Here is a 16,762-nt window from a genome sequence, read left to right as displayed (position 1 = left end):
GTAAGCACACATTACAAATAATTTCTCCAGTTTTCAATTGCTTTCACATTTTCATGGAATTTCTTTTTTGCTTACAGACTAAATAATTTTTTTAGCATCAGTCTATCAATTTGCCTTTATGAGGTGAGGCTTTAGAAAATCAATTTTAAAAAGGCAAACAAAAAATTGCATTTTACTGAATGAGAAAACAGTGTCCAAAATAAAATTAAACAGGATCATCTTTTGTTTTTAAAAATAAAACTACTACTTTTTAACTCCATAGATTTCTTTTTTTTAATTGGATGTTTGTATATGTTGTGAAGTGATAGCCAAAATAAGTTATGTAGTTAACCATTTTTTTTCTTGTGAAGAGAAATTTTAAAATCTACTCTTTTAGCAACTTACAGTATTATTAAGAGATTTATTTTTCCCCCTTCATAATGTATTTTCTAATTACATATTTTACTTCTTTTGAGTACTTATTACTTTTATTTTAAAAATAATAGTTAAGATCTGTAATTTTGCCATCAGGAAATAATCCTATGTTTCCTTACAGTCTTTTTGTAGATATAGCATATATAGTTTAATATCTTGATTTTTACTTAATATTATCTTGGGATCATATTTAAAATGGGAAATAAACATTCGTCTGTAGTTGAGGGATGGAGAGATGTGTAGATGGGTGGATAGATAGCTGAATGCTGATAGAGTTGAACAAATGTTGGATAGAATAATGACCTGATTAATGGATAGATACAGTGCTCAGCAAATGGTAGCTCTAGAGGGATGTAGATAGTTAAGTCAAAGCAGATAGATGGTATGGAAGGATAAATGGATGAATGGGAAGAAAGAAAGCTAGAAAAATAGATCCAGTCAATGAATACTTGCAGTAACTGAGCATTCCACACTGAAAAAAACCCTAATCTCCTTTGTATGGTATTCAAGAATTGTTACCGAGTCCAAGCTTGCTCTGCTCACTGCATGACAGGCCAAAGAATTGGAGACGAGGTGTTGAGACAAGGAATACGACGTTATTTGGAAAGCTGGCAGACTGAGAAGATGACAGACTAAAGTCTCAAAATAACCATCTTATTAGGGTTTGGATGCCAGTTTCTTTTATAGCACAGAGAAGGGGAAGAGATGAGGAAGTAAAGTAAAAAGGCTATAAGATTTGCAAATGTCACCTGGAATGGCCAGCCTCCGGGAGGGGATGTGTTAATTTCTTCTTTCTTGTAGCCATCCACAGGTGGACAGGTTCCAGATATTTCCCTGAACAAAGGCACTTTGGTTTAACATTCAGGCAGAGGGGCAGGGTTCCCTGAGTATAGATAGTATGTATAGACATTATGCCATTACGTATAGACAGTATCATTTTAGTGAACAAAAGCAGTGGAAAGCAAAGGTTAAAGTAAAAGAAACAGATCCAACATATAGTCCGATTTGGCTCTTCCCTGTTACAATTCCCCTTTGTCAATATCCATTCCACAATCTTGTGGAAGAAGGGGTGATGACTGTTCTAATTACTTCATCAGATGGATCTTTCTGGGAGCGTCCATCTGTGTCAGTGTTCCAAACATTGTTTCTTTTGTTCCTCTCTGGAAAGTGTCTCCTTTACACCTGTAGCCTTAAAAAATATTCACAGCTTAAAAGTTGAGAGTTATGATGTATTCAGTGGGAATTTTGAGGGCTTCAAACTTGGGAGGGAGCACTTCAAGTTAAGGAATTTAGCGCTTTTCTATATATGGGAAAATGCAAGAGTCTGGGCTCACTGAAATCACTCCCTTGATATGCACCTTAGCTCTCTGGGGCCTGTATCCTGTATTCTCATATCCTGAGTTTCCTCAGGGCTCACCCGCTCACGGTGGAGGGCTGCAATCGCTAATGACTGATGTGGCAGGAAATATTCAATTTCTCAGATCCTCTCCTCTTGGTCAGGATTTTGACGAATATTTGGGAGACATTTCATGATCAACTTTTGTCCCACGGCGGTGGGAGTCTCATCCCAGATCAGGCGAAAATTCTTGATATGCCACTCCAAGTGCTAGTTTTTGGATTAGGCCCTATTGGTAATTAAAGATTCTCTGGATTCCCTATCTAATTATGATCCAGGAGACATTTTCCCTTGTTGCTTCTTCCCATACCTAGAATCACACTATTACAATTATTTTACATTATAAACGTGATCTATTTCCTCAAGATGTTTAGCCATAGAAGTTTTGTTGGAAGCCTGGTTACACACTGGGTACTGTAAGAGACAACAGTCTTATAAAATAGACAGGTTATAAGTAATGCAGCTAGTAACATTGACAAAGACATAGTGCAGCAGGGAGACACAAAGTACAATTTGGCTTACAAAGGTGTAATTTACCAAATTACTGTGAGTCATAATTAGCTTAAGGGGAAGGTTTTCCTTACACCTGGAAAACACAGATTTAAACTGGTCATTTTTCAGATAGAAACCATAAAAATTATAACCATATTCACCAGTTTACTGAGTCCTATGTAACTAATCCTTCTTGTTAACAGCTTTATAAGCCATCAGGTTTCCCATTAGAATTCTTCAATTTCTCAGCCAGTTCAGCATTATGGCCTGAAAGCCAGAAACTTGTATTTATCCAAAGTCCTTCCTATAAATCTTCTTGAAGAGGAAACATTTTTACAAAGGCATCATCAGAGTGAAACCATAACTGTCTATAATGACAAAAGACTTAAGAAGGCACGTTTAAATCTGATTACAATTCAATTGACAAAGTAACTTGGTTAGTGCTGTGACATGCAACACATTTAGAGAATAACTAGAATTATGACAGATAACATTTTACCAGCACACATCAAATTTTAGGAACTCCATATAATCTCTAGAATACCTGTATCATTTGCCATACAGTATAACCTAAGAAGATTTATTACTTATTTGATACTTCCCATGTAATTCAACATAACATGTGAAACTCATTAGTTAATATCTCTCTTTGGGGGTGTTTAAGGGGCCCTTTGAAGCATCCCAAAGTTAGCTAGAGTTCAAATGAACTTCATTATAATTTGATTTGTGAAGTTTTGTCAAAAAAATATCAAAAGGGTTTAAACAGTCAGATGGGATTGCAGGTCACTGTGAAACAATAGTTATTCACTTAGCCGAAGTAACAATAAAAGATTTCAAAGGCAAATACAGAACAGATCACTTAAAAGGTAGAAAAACTTAAAATCTGTTATCAGAGGCAGTTCAGAATCTTAAGAAACCTTGTCTTCTTAACAGAGAGGAAAGCCAAATTCAAGTTTTTCACCAGCTTACTTAAAAAATTCATTTACTCAGTTAAACTTATTTTACACTTAATCAATCCTGACCATGTATAAAACTCTTTTCTTGGGGTCCACTTTCCATAAACCTTCTGTGACTTAATTTATTTTAGCACAATTCTAACTTTCAAGTTGTTGAATGTTTGCAGAGATTAATTTTATTTTTTTAAAGTTTATTTATTTGTGTTTATTTTTGGCTGTGTTGGGTCTTTGTTGCTGTGCGTGGGCTTTCTCTAGTTGCGGCGAGCGGGGGCTACTCTTCATTGCAGTGCATGGGCTTTACATTATCGTGGCTTCTCTTGTTGTGGAGCACAGGCCTCAGTAGTTGTGGCATGTCGACTCTAGAGCAGAGGCTCAGTAGTTGTGGCACATGGGCTTAGTTGCTCCATGGCATGTGGGATCTTCCCAGGCCAGGGATTGAAACTGTGTTCCCTTCATTGGCAGGTGGATTCTTAACCACTGCACCACCAGGGAAGCTCTGAAGAGATTAATTTTAGATAAAGATAATTATTTTAAAAAGTGCACCTAAAGCTCTTATCTCATTTGCATTTTCTTTCCTTAAAAGTTTGTTTATATCAAGTTACTTTCCTTGCTGACAAATTTGCAACAGATATAACAAGATTTTGTTTAGCTTATATTAAACCTAGGCATAATGAAAGTATTATACTTAATGCTGATGACTCTAATGACATGTCTATATTAATTAGATCAACAAACAAACATTAATACTGAATATTTCTCAGTGCACATGAACCCGAAATTCATTTAACTTAATTTTTCTTGTATTTAGAATTGTTTGGTTCATAAGAACTTACTCTTCTTTAAGCCAATTAAATAGAGCTCATCTGCAAATCAACCCCAGCAATGTTATCCAAAGACAAAGACACATACAAGGACACAAACAAACAGAGACATCATAGTTCTCATTTCAAAATTTCAACCCTGAGTCATGTACAGCAACATAAAACCCATCAGTTTACAAAAAGAGGTTGGATTAAAATTAGGTTTCTGGAAGATGGAACAAATCAAGTTCACTTGTCTAGATGGCTGAATTTTTACAGGAAAAACACTTAGGTTTTAAATTTATCCTTGACAAGTCAATTTCTAAATTACTTTGCCCTCTTTTCAAAGTTTGCATTTTAAAAAGATGGCAGAGATGAGCATTCCTGAGAAGACCAGATAGGACACTTACATCTCAAAGATACAGTCAAGTTTTTCCTAAGATGCCTTTGTTTCCCCTTTGTTTAATATTTACAAGCCTCCTAAGATAAATAGGGAAGGTAGTCAATCAACTTGTTCTCCACTGTCAAAGTTTTCTGGGGCTCCTGTGGGGAAATTAGAATCGGATGCCTCAAGTCCAAGGGGAGTCCCCTGGCCTCTTACAGGATGTCGGCACAAGGGAAATTGCCCTGCTGTAGAAGTGGCCCCTGGTCCAAATTGGGTGTCCTGTTGGGTCTTAGATGGTGATACTAAACCAGGTCCCTGTGCCTTGGGGGTTATCACAGAAACTTCTATTTGATCCCCATGGGTAGGGGAAACAGGAGGCGGTGAATATGTTGGTGGCATGGGGGGGAGCAGTTGGAGAAACTGCTGGTGCAGCCTGCTCTTTTGCAAAAGATTTCTAACTGCGAGATCATATAATAATTGAGTGAGCCATTCAGGGACCATCATTCTTCTGATCCTAACATTTATTGGGTCCACACCCTATTACAATAGTACATCATGTCTTTCTTAGTCATAGGCTCATGGCTATGTTTCACCCATTTATCTAATATACACCCCAAAGGGCTCTCCTTCAGGATAGATGGAGTATTTCCAATTTTTATAAGTTTGATAACACCAAAACACAAAAGACACAAACAAATTCCAACACAAAAGGCCCAAACAAATTCTAGCATCGGTGCACACAAAACCAAGACCAAAACCAACAAACCAGTTCCCAAATCAGGTAGACTTACCCCGCAAAACCAACAAACTAGTTCCCAAATCGGGTAGACTTACCCTACAAAACCAACGAACTAGTTCGCAACGAACTGGCTCCAAATCAGGTAGAGTCCAACAACAATTCCCCCCTCCAATAGGGTACCCCAATCAAAGAAATTGGCTTATCCCGTAAAGGAAAAGCCCAAATCGAGAGGGAAATATGTTCCCAGTGTGCACACTGGAGCAACTTACCCTACAAAGTCGAGTTCATTGACTTGCAACACAAAAGGATACACAAAAGCAAAACAAGACCAAGACCAAAACAAATGAACTGGTTACCAAATTGGGTAGAGTAACGGTACAAAATTGAGTCTGTGGACTCGTAGAAGTTGGTCTTTTCCTTGCTTCAACTGCCAAACGCTGCAGTAGCTGGCGCTGCTTCAGGGAAGTTTGAAGGGAAGGTCGTCAGGACAAATGGTCCTGGCATCTGCTAGGCCTTGCCACAGTGTTCCCTGACCTGGGCTGGCTAGCCAAAAGCAGCAACCCTCCTGGCTGGCTTGCCAAATTTGTTACCGAGTCCAAGCTCACTCTGCTTGCCACACAACAGGCCAATGAATCAGAGATGAGGTGTTGAGGCAAGAAATATGACTTTATTTGGAAAGCTGGCAGACTGAGAAAATTGCAGACTAATGTCTCAAAATAACCATCTTATTGGGGTTTGGATGCCAGTTTCTTTTATAGCACAAAGAGGGGGAGGAGATGAGGAAGTAAAGTAAAAAGGCCATAAGTTTTGCAAACATCACCTGGAATGGCCAGCCTCAGGGAGGGGATATGTTAATTTCTTCTTTCTTATAGCCATCCACAGATGGACAGGTTCTGGATGTTTCCATGAAAAAGGCACTTTGATTCAACATTCAGGCAGAGGAGCAGGGTTCCCCAAGGCAGGCCATTATGTATAGACAGTATCCTTTTAGTGAACAAAAACAGTGGAAAGCAAAGGTTAAAGTAAGAGAAACAGATCCAACATGTAGTCAGATTTGGCTCTTCCCTGTTACAGAATTTCTTCAATTTGGCCTTGGAAAATATTTTTTAGATTTACCTCTCTCATTTAATCCTTTCAGTAACCTATGCTCCAGTCCCATTGACTTCGTGTTGTTGGAATTGGATTAGGTGGAAACGCATGAAATTGCTGTTTTTATACATCAAAGATAGGTGAATACCAGAATTTTCATATGGCTCAATGCAGTAGATGGAGCTATTCTTGGAGAAGATGGATAAAATAGATGAGTAGATGAAGCAGTATAGAAAGATAGCTGCTTGGATAACTAGGTGGGCAGATGAAAAAATTGGTGGATGAACCACAATGAGATAACACTTATACCTATAAAAAAGCAAAAACAAAAACAAAAAATGGAAAATAACAAGTGTTGGAGAAGATGTGGAGAAATTGGAACATTTGTACATTGGTGGTATGCATGTAAAATGGCACAGGTGCTTGAAAAAAGTTTGGCAGTTCCTCAAAAAGCTAAACATATGAACCTAGCAATTTTTCTTCTAGTTATGTACCCAAAAGGATTAAAAACTGGGACTAAGACATCTGTACACCATTGTTCAGAGCAACATTATTCACAAGAGTCAAAAGGTGGAAACAATCCAAGTGCCCATCAACAGATGAATGGATAAACAAAATGTGGTATATACATACCATGGAATATTATTCAGCCATAAAAAAGAATGAAGTACTGATACATGCTACAAAATGGATGAATCTGGAAAACTAATTATGCCATGTGAAATAAGCCAGATACAAAAGGATAAATGTTTATGATCCCACTTATATGAACTGTCTAGAATAGGATTTTTCATAGAGATAGAAAGTAGATTTAGAGGTTAGCAGGGCTGAGAGGAGAGGGGGATGGGAAGTTATTACTTAATGGGTACAGAGTTGCTGTTTGGGGGGAATGAAAAAGTTATGGAAATAGGTAGTGCTGATGGTTGCAAAATGTTGTGAATGTAATTAATGCCACTGAAGTATACATCTGAACATGGTTAAAACAACAAATTTTATCTTATCAATAAATATTTTACTGCACTAAAAACAGTTTAAAAACTTGATGGTTGATGGATGTAGATGATAGGTGAATGAGTGAATTTGTGCATAGTAAGATGAATAGTTGAGCAGGTGGGAAGTTCTGTTAATCAGGGTACAGTAGCAGGCATATGCATTCATGAGTAGGTGGATGAGAAGCTGTACAGATGGAATGAGAGGCAGTGGGTGGGGAGTGGAGTTTGAGCCATGGGGCTAAGACCATGGATAGAAGCTGAGGAGGCTGAACTTGCCCAGCCCCAGGGTGGCCCTAGGCTGGCAGTGACTGAGAAAGCGTGGGCCAAAGCACCCTCCTCTGCCACAGGCTCTTTGCAGCTGGACCTCAACCGCATGCCCAAGCCTGCCAAGACAGCTGAGAAGTGTTCCTTGGACCAGCTGGATGACACTTTCCACCCGGAGTGGTTTGTGTCCCTTTTTGAACAGAAAACAGTGAAGGGCTGGTGGCCCTGTGTGGCAGATGAGGGTGAGAAGAAGATACTGGCGGTAAGTCTGCTCCCTCTGGTCGGTGGAGACACGGGAGTGACTCGTCCATAGAAATCTCTGAGCACAGACATGTTCCTCTCCCTCTCTCCTGCCCTCCCTGTCTGTTTCCCAAGATACTGTCCCTCTTCCCTGCCAGTTCCCAGCCTTCGTCTCCTCGAGGCTCATATCCCAGGAAAGCCTATCTAAATCTAAAGATGCCCTAATCTCCCGTGGACCCTGTTTAATTTGTACTCTGCTCCTTGGCCTTCACAGTGATCTGTATCCTGGGTTCCCCTCTGGCTGGGCTTCCTGTGGAGGACAGGGGTCATGCCATTCCCATTTGAGCAGGACCCTATAAGGGACTGTCCTTGTCCTCTTCTCCCTGCCCAGAGGTCTGCCCAGGGGTGTGACTGGGGACCATGGAGAATCATCCTTCTTCTGCAGAGGAAGTAAATGAGTTTACTGTCCTTCCTTGGTATCCGCAGAGGGTTGGTTCCAGGAGCCCCCGTGGACACCAAATCCATGGATGCTCAAGTCTCATAGTCCACCTTCTGTGTTTGGTTTAATCTACAGACCTGAAACCTGCAAATGAGGGCCAACTGTATATTTATTGAAAAAAATCTGTGTATAAGTGGACCTGTGCAGTTAAAACCCGTGTTGTTCAAGGGTCAACTGTACTTAGAAATGGCAGGCAGCCAGCCAATCCCTAAAGTGGCCCTTGAAATAAAATATCCATGTTGTATAACAAATTATAACAATTAATAAGAAATACTAACATTTCAAAAGAAAAATGAGCAAAGGGCATACATAGATGATACATAAAGCAGTACAGTGGCCATTAAATATTTAAGAAGGTTCATTTCCCCTAGTAATTACATAAAGGAATGCTTTAAAATGTGAAAACATTTTTTATGTATTATATTAGAATTTTTTAAAAAATAGAAACACTTATTGCTAGTGAGGATGCAGAGAGACGGCCCTCTCATTTACCTCTGTTGGGCAGGCTAATGATTTTTACCATTTGAGGAAACAATTTAGTAATATATAGCCAGAGACTTAACAATATTTATGCCCTTGAAATTTTTCATCCCACTTCTAAAATCTCTCCTAAAGAAATAAACCCATAACATTAAAAATTTAGGGTTTATTTATAACAACAAAGAGTTGGAAACAACCTAAACGAACCAAAATAACTGGTTTACTAAATAAATTATGGTCAACCATTGCATAGATAGCATTAAAAGCAAACTTTAAAGAGCATATAATTATATAATAAAATATATTCCTAAATGAAAGAAACAAGCTATAGAACCATATATACACAGTGTGATATTTCATATACTTGCAAAGAAAAATAGCTCTGATGAATAAAATATTAAGAGTGCTTGTCTCTACATAGTAGAAGTATGGGTGACAGTCTCTTTTTTTTTTTTTTTTTTTGCGGTATGCGGGCCTGTCACTGTTGTGGCCTCTCCCGTTGTGGAGCACAGGCTCCAGACGCGCAGGCTCAGTGGCCATGGCTCACGGGCCCAGCCGCTCCACGGCATGTGGGATCCTCCCAGACCAGGGCACGAACCCGTGTCCCCTGCATCAGCAGGTGCACTCTCAACCACTGCGCCACCAGGGAAGCCCCAGTCTCCTTTTTTTATACATTTCTGTAGTTCCTATGTGTTCTGCAAGGAGCAGGTACTTTTATGATCAGATCACCCTGTATTTTTTTTTCAAAAAAATCATAAAGTGACCTTTACATCTGTCCTGGCCTGGCTCGTCTCCAAGCCATGGGGTCAAGCCTTTATGTCTCTGATCAGGTCCCCTTTGTCCCCTCAGGGCAAGTTGGAGATGACTTTGGAGATTGTAGCTGAGAGTGAACATGAGGAGCGGCCGGCCGGCCAGGGCCGGGATGAGCCCAACATGAACCCCAAGCTCGAGGACCCAAGGTTGGTGCCCAGCCCCTGACCCCTGATGCCCAAGGGGATGGGGAGAACTATCCACAGTGCAGGAGGCACTCACTGTATAGCCGCACAGAGGTCCCAAGGCCCAGAGAGGGGTGTGACTCATCCAAGGGTACACATTGTTAGGAGGCAGGTGACAGACATCATTCCAGGACATGCTGGGCTCATCAGCTAGTTCCAGAAGCAGGCGCTGTTGGGTAGCTGTTGGTAGTAGGCCAGGCGTGCTGGCATATGGCATGTATATGTTGTGTCATGGAACCTTCCCTGCTGAGTCGTTATTAGTATCCCCACTTTACAGATGAGGAAACAATCACAGCAAAGTTAAATAAGGTCATTCCAAGGAAAGTGGTGAAGCTGAAATTCTCACACCTGGTCTGATTGGCCCCGGAGCCCGACCAAGGTCTTTCCCTCACCAAGCTGCCTTCCATGGCTCTCCTGTGGTGTCAATGTGGCTTTCAAAAGGCCTTTCAGCTTTAATTTTCCCATCTGTGAAATGGGGGCCTAGTCCCTGCCTCCCCTACCTCACAGGCCTCCTAGGGAGGGGCCTACATCCCAATCCAGTGGATGCAGAAGCCTTGAAGTTAGTTACCGGAGCCTGAAAGATGGCTGTTCGGGGGGTGAGTGGGCGGGGCTGCATTTACTGGGTCCCTTTCCACGGCCTGCTCAGCTCAAGTCACACTTAGCACAGACAGCCCACTTTGTTATAGCGCTATCCTGAGTGCCACTGGCTGGCAGAGCAGGGAGAGGCATCCCTGCCCAAGGATGCTGGGATCTTGGTGGAAAGACAAAGAGAGACCCAGGAGACCCAGCAGCACGCAAGCAGATGTTAAAACGGCCATTCCTGAGACACAAAATCCTGCCCGCTCTTTGAATTGTGAGGCTGACGTAGGGGAAGGATTTGAGGTTCTTGGTTATGAGAGACAGTCAGCTTTCTGGGTTCACTCCCTGCCATCCTTCCCTGACAGTGAACCAGCCACGTGCATCTAGGCCAGTGGCTTAGCTTATCTGGGGCTCGTGGACCATAGCTCACCTAACGTGGAGCCCCTTGAAGCTCTGCCCAGTCCCCAAATCTCTAGTCAGTGATTAAGTCCTGGGTCGGTGACCTGGACAGGGTGGCTGAGAACGGGGTCCCTGAGGGTGTGCAGGGCTTGATAGCACCATAAAGAGGAGGGCCACATGGGCGGGGCTCACACTGTAGCAAAGGCTGGGAGGAGAGGGGGATGCAGGTGCGGACAGGGGCTGGGGGCCTGGAGGCTGGGCAGGTCTGGGGGGCTGACTGGGGAGAGCCAGGGCGATTTGTGAACGGGACCCGGAGGGAGCAGCCCTGGTGGGAGGTACCCTGCTGACCTCTGGGATCTCACTCGCAGGCGCCCTGACACCTCCTTCCTCTGGTTCACCTCCCCGTACAAGACTATGAAGTTCATCCTCTGGCGGCGGTTCCGGTGCGCCATCATCCTCTTCATCATCCTCTTCATTCTCCTGCTGTTCTTGGGCATCTTCATCTACTCCTTCCCGGTAAGCAGGCCTGAGTGGGGAGGCACTGACCCTTGTCTTGGAGGAGCTCCTGGTCTGACGTGGGAGGTACAGACCTTGACCTCCAGCAGCTTCTGGTCTCAGGGGAGTCTGTCATTGTCCTCAAAGTGCACCCCGTGTCTGATGGAGAGAAGTAACTTCTGTCCTTGGGGAGTCCATGGTCTGATGAGGGAGACATAGGCCCTATTCTGGGAGAGTCCCCAGTCTAGTAGGAGACCCGTGGGGAGCTCTTAGTCCAATGAGGGAATCTGAGTTCTCGCCCTTGATGGGGAGACACAGCATCCTCAGCAAGCCTCTGAGGCGCTATGTAATCAAGGGGTTGGCAGAAGGCCAGGCCCCTTGGGCAGGCATGGGCAGGGGAACCTTCTTGAAGGAGGGTATGGAGCTGGGTCAGGAAGGGAAGGGAAGGTGTGGATGGCAGAGCAGAGGGGAAGGCCCTCTGTTTGTGAGGATGGCACCTGCTGAGGACCTGGGGCTGGAGAGGGTGTCACTGTCCACCTGGGGACCTGATAAAGCGTGTCCTGCCTGCTGCAGTGGGGTGGGCGTGGGGCAAGGTGTGGGCGAGGAGGGGGTGGGCAAGGAGCCTCTCACCGGGCACAGTAGACACTGGGGCCCCTTTCACCTGCTGAGAAGCCAGCTGATGCCTGACAAAGAGTGGCCAGGGCCACCTGCGTGGGGACTGCTGTGCCCAGCTCCATGGGCCCCTCCCAAGGCAGGAGGATCTGGAGCTCTCTTCCCTGCCTGTGCTTCCCTACTCCTCACAGCAGCACCCCTAGTATCTCTAGAACCTCAGAAGGGATCACAGTGTCCCCAGGCTGATACCTGATTTTTAATAGCCTTTAAATTTGTGAAACTTTTTAATACAAAAATTTCAAAATCATATACAAGTAGAGGAATGGTGTGATCAACTCCATGTCACCCTTATTTGAATGGAAAGAAACAGACATCCAGAGAGGAGGGGGACCAGCTCAGGGCTGCATGGCAATCTGTGTACAGCTCCCGGTCTGGGGTTCCGGCCACAGCCCTGGTCAGCACCAGGCCGCCGGCCAAGCACACTGTCCCCACAGCGGGAAGTGAGCTCTGGGAATCACTCACCTGTGAGCTCTTTGCTTCGTGAGTCCTCCGGGAGGAGGAGGCGCCCGAGCGTGCTCTCCCACCGTAGCTGGCAAGGCATCGTACCAGCAGAGCACGCCTCCTACGAGGAGGACGGTTAAAGCCACGCAACGATCCCCTGCAGGCCCTAATATCATGAACTGTGGGAGCAGCAGAGAGGATGCTCTGGTTTGGATGTCCAGGGCCCGGCTACCCCTTGGACGCTAAGTGACAAAGGAGGGTCTAGAGCTGGGATGAACATGAGCTGGGCCGTGAGCCGGGCCCTCGTCTCTGCTGACTGTGTCACCTGGAGTGCCAGGCTGAGACTGTTCGGAGGCTCAGCAAGACGACTCACGGCCCATTGGCCAAACGTGCCTGAGGCCCAGGGGCGGGTCCAGGCTGGGAGCGGGGCTGAAGCTCATTCGGTTTGGGGAGGCCCTCCTGAAGCAAAGGAAGACAGATTACAAGGTTAGCTGCTGGGCCCTGGAAGGGCACGAGCAAGTGTGGTGCCAGGAGTGTAGCTGCCCTGGCAGTGACATGGGCTCAGGGGTGGGGCCCAGGACTCCCCTTCCGGTCCCCTGTGTCTCCTCCCGTGGGGCACAGCCCGGTGGCCAAGTTAGGGAGGCGCAGTGGCCCTCACCTGGCCTGTCCTTAGGCTTACCTGCTCTCATGTTGAGTGCACCCGGCCGCCATTCGGTTCAGGCGAAGACCTTATTAGCACGCGAAGTGTGTCCGGGAGGTGAGGGCGTGTTGTGTGGGTGAGGGAGAGGCTGGTGGGGCCCATGCCCCTGGGAGCTGTCTGTCCACGAGGAGACACAGTGAAGCCAGGGACGAGGGGGCGCACAGGGTACAGCCTAACGCCTCACCGTGAGGCCACGCCTGGGAGTGTGGGCGAATGGGAGCTGGTGTAGACCCTCGCTCCTTGAGGAGGCGGTCTGAGGAGCAAGCAACGGTAGCACCAGGGAGCTGGTAATAAATGCAGAGTCTTGGGCCAGCCCCAGACCTGCTGAGGAGAATCTGCCTCAGGAACATCAAGGTCTGGGCATCGCTGCTGTGCGGTACGCGGGTCCATGTGGAGTCAGGAGCTGTTGGCTGGGTTCTGGCTCTGTCAGTGGCTTCCCAGTGACCTTGGCCAGGCCCTCCCATCGTGTGAGCAAGGGGCTGGGATAGGTCAGTGCTGACCTGCTGTGACTAGCACTGTGGATAGGGGAGTGATTTTGCCTTCCCCAGGGGGGGCGGGCTGCATGTCAAGCAAGCCTTCTGCTGAAGAGCTGAGGGGAGGGCAGGGGCAGGCTCAAAGTAACATCACCACCACCCTTCCTGTGCCCGGCCCTGTGCCCTGGCCAGCTGGACCCCACCCCTGCAAGGCACTAGGGCTACAGACCAGGCCTCAGGGACCTGGGGAAGGAGACCCTGCTGCTTGGCTGGGAGATGGACAGAAGATTTCCAGTCACTTCCAGCCTGTGGTCCTTTCTCGTCCCTGGGGCAGCCTTATCCCAAGGCCCTGTGGGCAGGCCCTGATCAGAGCCTCTTCCCTGTGTCCTGAGTCCCCAACAGCAAAATCAGTCTCCTTTGAGATCTTCAGGAATTGTCCTCTTTCGAATACCAGCCCTGCCTTCTCTCTCCAGAGCCGGCCTGTGGGGTTAGATCTTAGGCGAGGGCTGTAGGGCAGCCTGGGTCTGAGACTGCAGACTGCTTTTGCTTGCAGGCCTTTGCTACAAGGTGGGCATATCCTGCTTCCCTCCAGCCAAGTCACCCAGTCACCTGGTGGATGCCAGACCTGTGACCGTCCATCACCTGGCTTTCAGGCCTTGGGGGGCAGAGGCCTGGGTGCAGAGGGGCTCCCCGCCAGTTGGCCTAATCTCCCACCCTCTTGGAAATTCCCCTGGGAGGGGGACAGGGAGGGCAGCCTGTCTGATTCCTCCCAGCTCTGCCCTAGAGGCAGCCGGGAGCAGGGCCAGTGTGGGGAGGCAGGAGGCGATCTGGCAGGGAAGGAGCGGCGGCTTTGTTTCCAGAGTTGGCTTTCCTGGGCGGCGCTGGGGAACATACTGTCCCAATTAGGAGCCTTGTGTTGTGTTGTATGTGTTTTCATGGTTTTGGGGGGAGGAGTGGGGAGGGGAGATTCCTGCCAGTCCTGCAGCAGCCAGGGCTTAATCAGGGGTGACCCGTCTCTAGGGCTGGCCCGCGCTGTGGGTCATCCCTCTATACCCCCTGCCCCAGCTCTCTCTCTGCGTTTTGGACGGGAGCGTGGTGGCCAACGAGCCCCGGGTTCCCGCGCTGGGGAGTGTGGGAGGAGGGTGGGGAGAAGCACAGCCGTGCCTTCAGGCCACCTGTCTGATGGAAAAGGTCGCGCCTGGCCTGGCCAGGGCCGGAGTCCTCTTGGTAGCTGGGCAGAACCTGGGAGTGGGCCCTGGAGTGACGGGGGAGAAGCCAGAGCAATTCAGGTGCTGTGTCCCCCAGGCAAGAGTGTGGGCTTGTGTGACAGCGAGAGTGCTGGCAGGGTGGAGTGTTGAGCTGAGTGTGGCCTGGGGTATGATGAGGGAGAGGTGCAGACAGGTGGTTGAGTGGATCGGCCATCTTTCCCAGCTCCGTTTCCCTGGCAGCTGTCACCACCTGTCCCTGCCTCTCCCCCCTCCCTCCAGAACTATACTGCCATGAAGCTGGTGAAGCCATTCAGCTGAGGACTCTCGGGCCCAGGACTGGCTGCCTCCTCTGTCCTGCTCAGCCGAGTGTCTCCAGATGTCCAGGCCTCACCGTCCTGCCAGGGTGAGGGACTGGCACGTGCTACAAGTGTTGGCGACACCGAGCCCTGCGGTCACCCCGCTTTCATCATTTCTTTCTCCCCCAACCCAACCCTTTCGGGGATCAGCCCATGTGTATTTCAGTATAAAACAGTTTGAACCACAAAGCGGCGTTGGTGTGTGCATCTCTGTGGTACCTCAATGGCGTGACTGTGCAGGGGATGTCTGGGTGGGCGCGTGTGTGGGGTGTGTGCCATCTGTGCAACATTCCCAGTGGGACTGTGTATCTTTTGGCAAGAGTGGTAGGGGTGGCGGGAGCTTTGAGGCTTGGTGTCTGGCCTGCCTTGAGACCCAGCCTGTTCTGCTTCCGGGACGCTCCTCTACCCCGTGCCCTCCTTTCTCAGGCATCTCCTCACCCGCGGTGATCTTTGCTTGGGTGGGCAGTTACCTGCACCACGGCCGGGAAGAGGTTCCACTTATGCACATGGAGCCCCTCGGAAGAACTCTCCAGGCTGGGACGGCTGCTGGACCCCTGGCTGTAACCTTGTCTCCCATGCTCTTGGGATTTCTTAGGGTTCCCTCCCTCTGTTTCCTCACCCTGCTTTAACGATCTGGACTGGATAAACACACCCATTTTTTTTGTGGTCTGAGCACCGCATTAGCTGTTGGGCTGACATCTCTTGCAGGAATCAGGCTTCATCTACAAGAGCAGCAAGAACATACTTAGAGAAAAACCAAAGAGCACGAAAACATCGTGTTTCCGAAATAGAGGCCTCTGCCTCTGTTGGCTGATGGGCTGGAACTCTGGAGCACAGCCTGGCGGGAGGGCTTCTCCCATTTCCTGCTGTGAGCCTGTTCCCGTGGCCCCAGAGTGAGCTTTCCGGCTGGATACCCCCCTTGTCTCTTCACTGCATGCTGGGACCCAGACTGAGGCCCTGCCTCGTCCCCACCTGATTGGCAGGACTGGGGGGTGATTGGCACAGGGCTGATGACCTGAACCCTCCTAGGTGAGGGAGCTTCATCTTGAACATAGAGTGGTTCTCTCTTCAGGAGAGGTTCCGGCTGGAGGATGCCTTCAGTGTCCAACTCCGTGTGGGCGCTGAGAACCTGGGTGGCCAGTCCTGAGACTCTGACTCCTGACACCTGGAGCCGGTTGGCCACACGTCACACAGAACAGGCAGCAAGGACTGGAGTTACCCAACTCTTCTGGGGCATGAGCCTTCCTTGAATACCCACCGTGCCCGCCTGCGTGGAGGCCATGAGCTGGCGATTCCATGGAGAGGACTGGAGGTGAAAGGATGGAAGAGCTGGGGCTGCAGCTTTGGGAGGTGCTGAGAGAGCTTTAGAGGCTGGGGAGACCTGAGGATATCAGAAGGTAGGGAGGAGGAAGCCACTGAGGAGGGAAAGATAGATCAAAGACACAAGAGAGAAAATAGGATAATTAATGGAACCAGTTTCTGGAGAAGGAGGGGAGGGTGTAAGCTTTGGAAAGAAAGTTGTCTTTTTCTTACAGGTACAAGAACGCTGGAGGAAATAAATGCATACTGTGTAACTATCAGCTGGGTTAAATGAGTTTGGGGGTACACTGTGCCCACTTACTAACTTTTTTCTTTAATCATTTGCTTTTTCTTGCTGCTTTGAGTTGCAGATCATAGGAAACATTATTTAGACTAGTA

The 16,762-nt window shown here is 47.3% G+C and overlaps 1 protein-coding gene across 37 annotated transcripts in view; it reads left to right on the top strand.

Annotated features, from left to right (window-relative positions):
- Positions 1 to 15,253, top strand: part of DYSF (dysferlin) — a 227,321-nt gene extending 212,068 nt beyond the window's left edge. For all 37 annotated transcript variants that reach the window (XM_067007423.1, XM_059079730.2, XM_059079726.2 and 34 more), the window contains 4 exons: positions 7,611 to 7,789; positions 9,596 to 9,705; positions 11,088 to 11,235; positions 14,988 to 15,253. In XM_067007423.1, coding sequence (XP_066863524.1) covers positions 7,611 to 7,789; positions 9,596 to 9,705; positions 11,088 to 11,235; positions 14,988 to 15,026 — 476 coding nt within the window. In that variant the 3' untranslated portion in view covers positions 15,027 to 15,253. The remainder of the gene's footprint in view (positions 1 to 7,610; positions 7,790 to 9,595; positions 9,706 to 11,087; positions 11,236 to 14,987) is intronic.
- Positions 15,254 to 16,762: the final 1,509 nt, after the last annotated feature.

The sequence above is a fragment of the Kogia breviceps genome, chromosome 11 (genome assembly GCF_026419965.1).
Source record: "Kogia breviceps isolate mKogBre1 chromosome 11, mKogBre1 haplotype 1, whole genome shotgun sequence".
Taxonomy (NCBI): domain Eukaryota; kingdom Metazoa; phylum Chordata; class Mammalia; order Artiodactyla; family Physeteridae; genus Kogia; species Kogia breviceps.
Note: the sequence above shows the minus strand (reverse complement) of the source record. Positions and strands in the feature narration are given on the sequence as shown.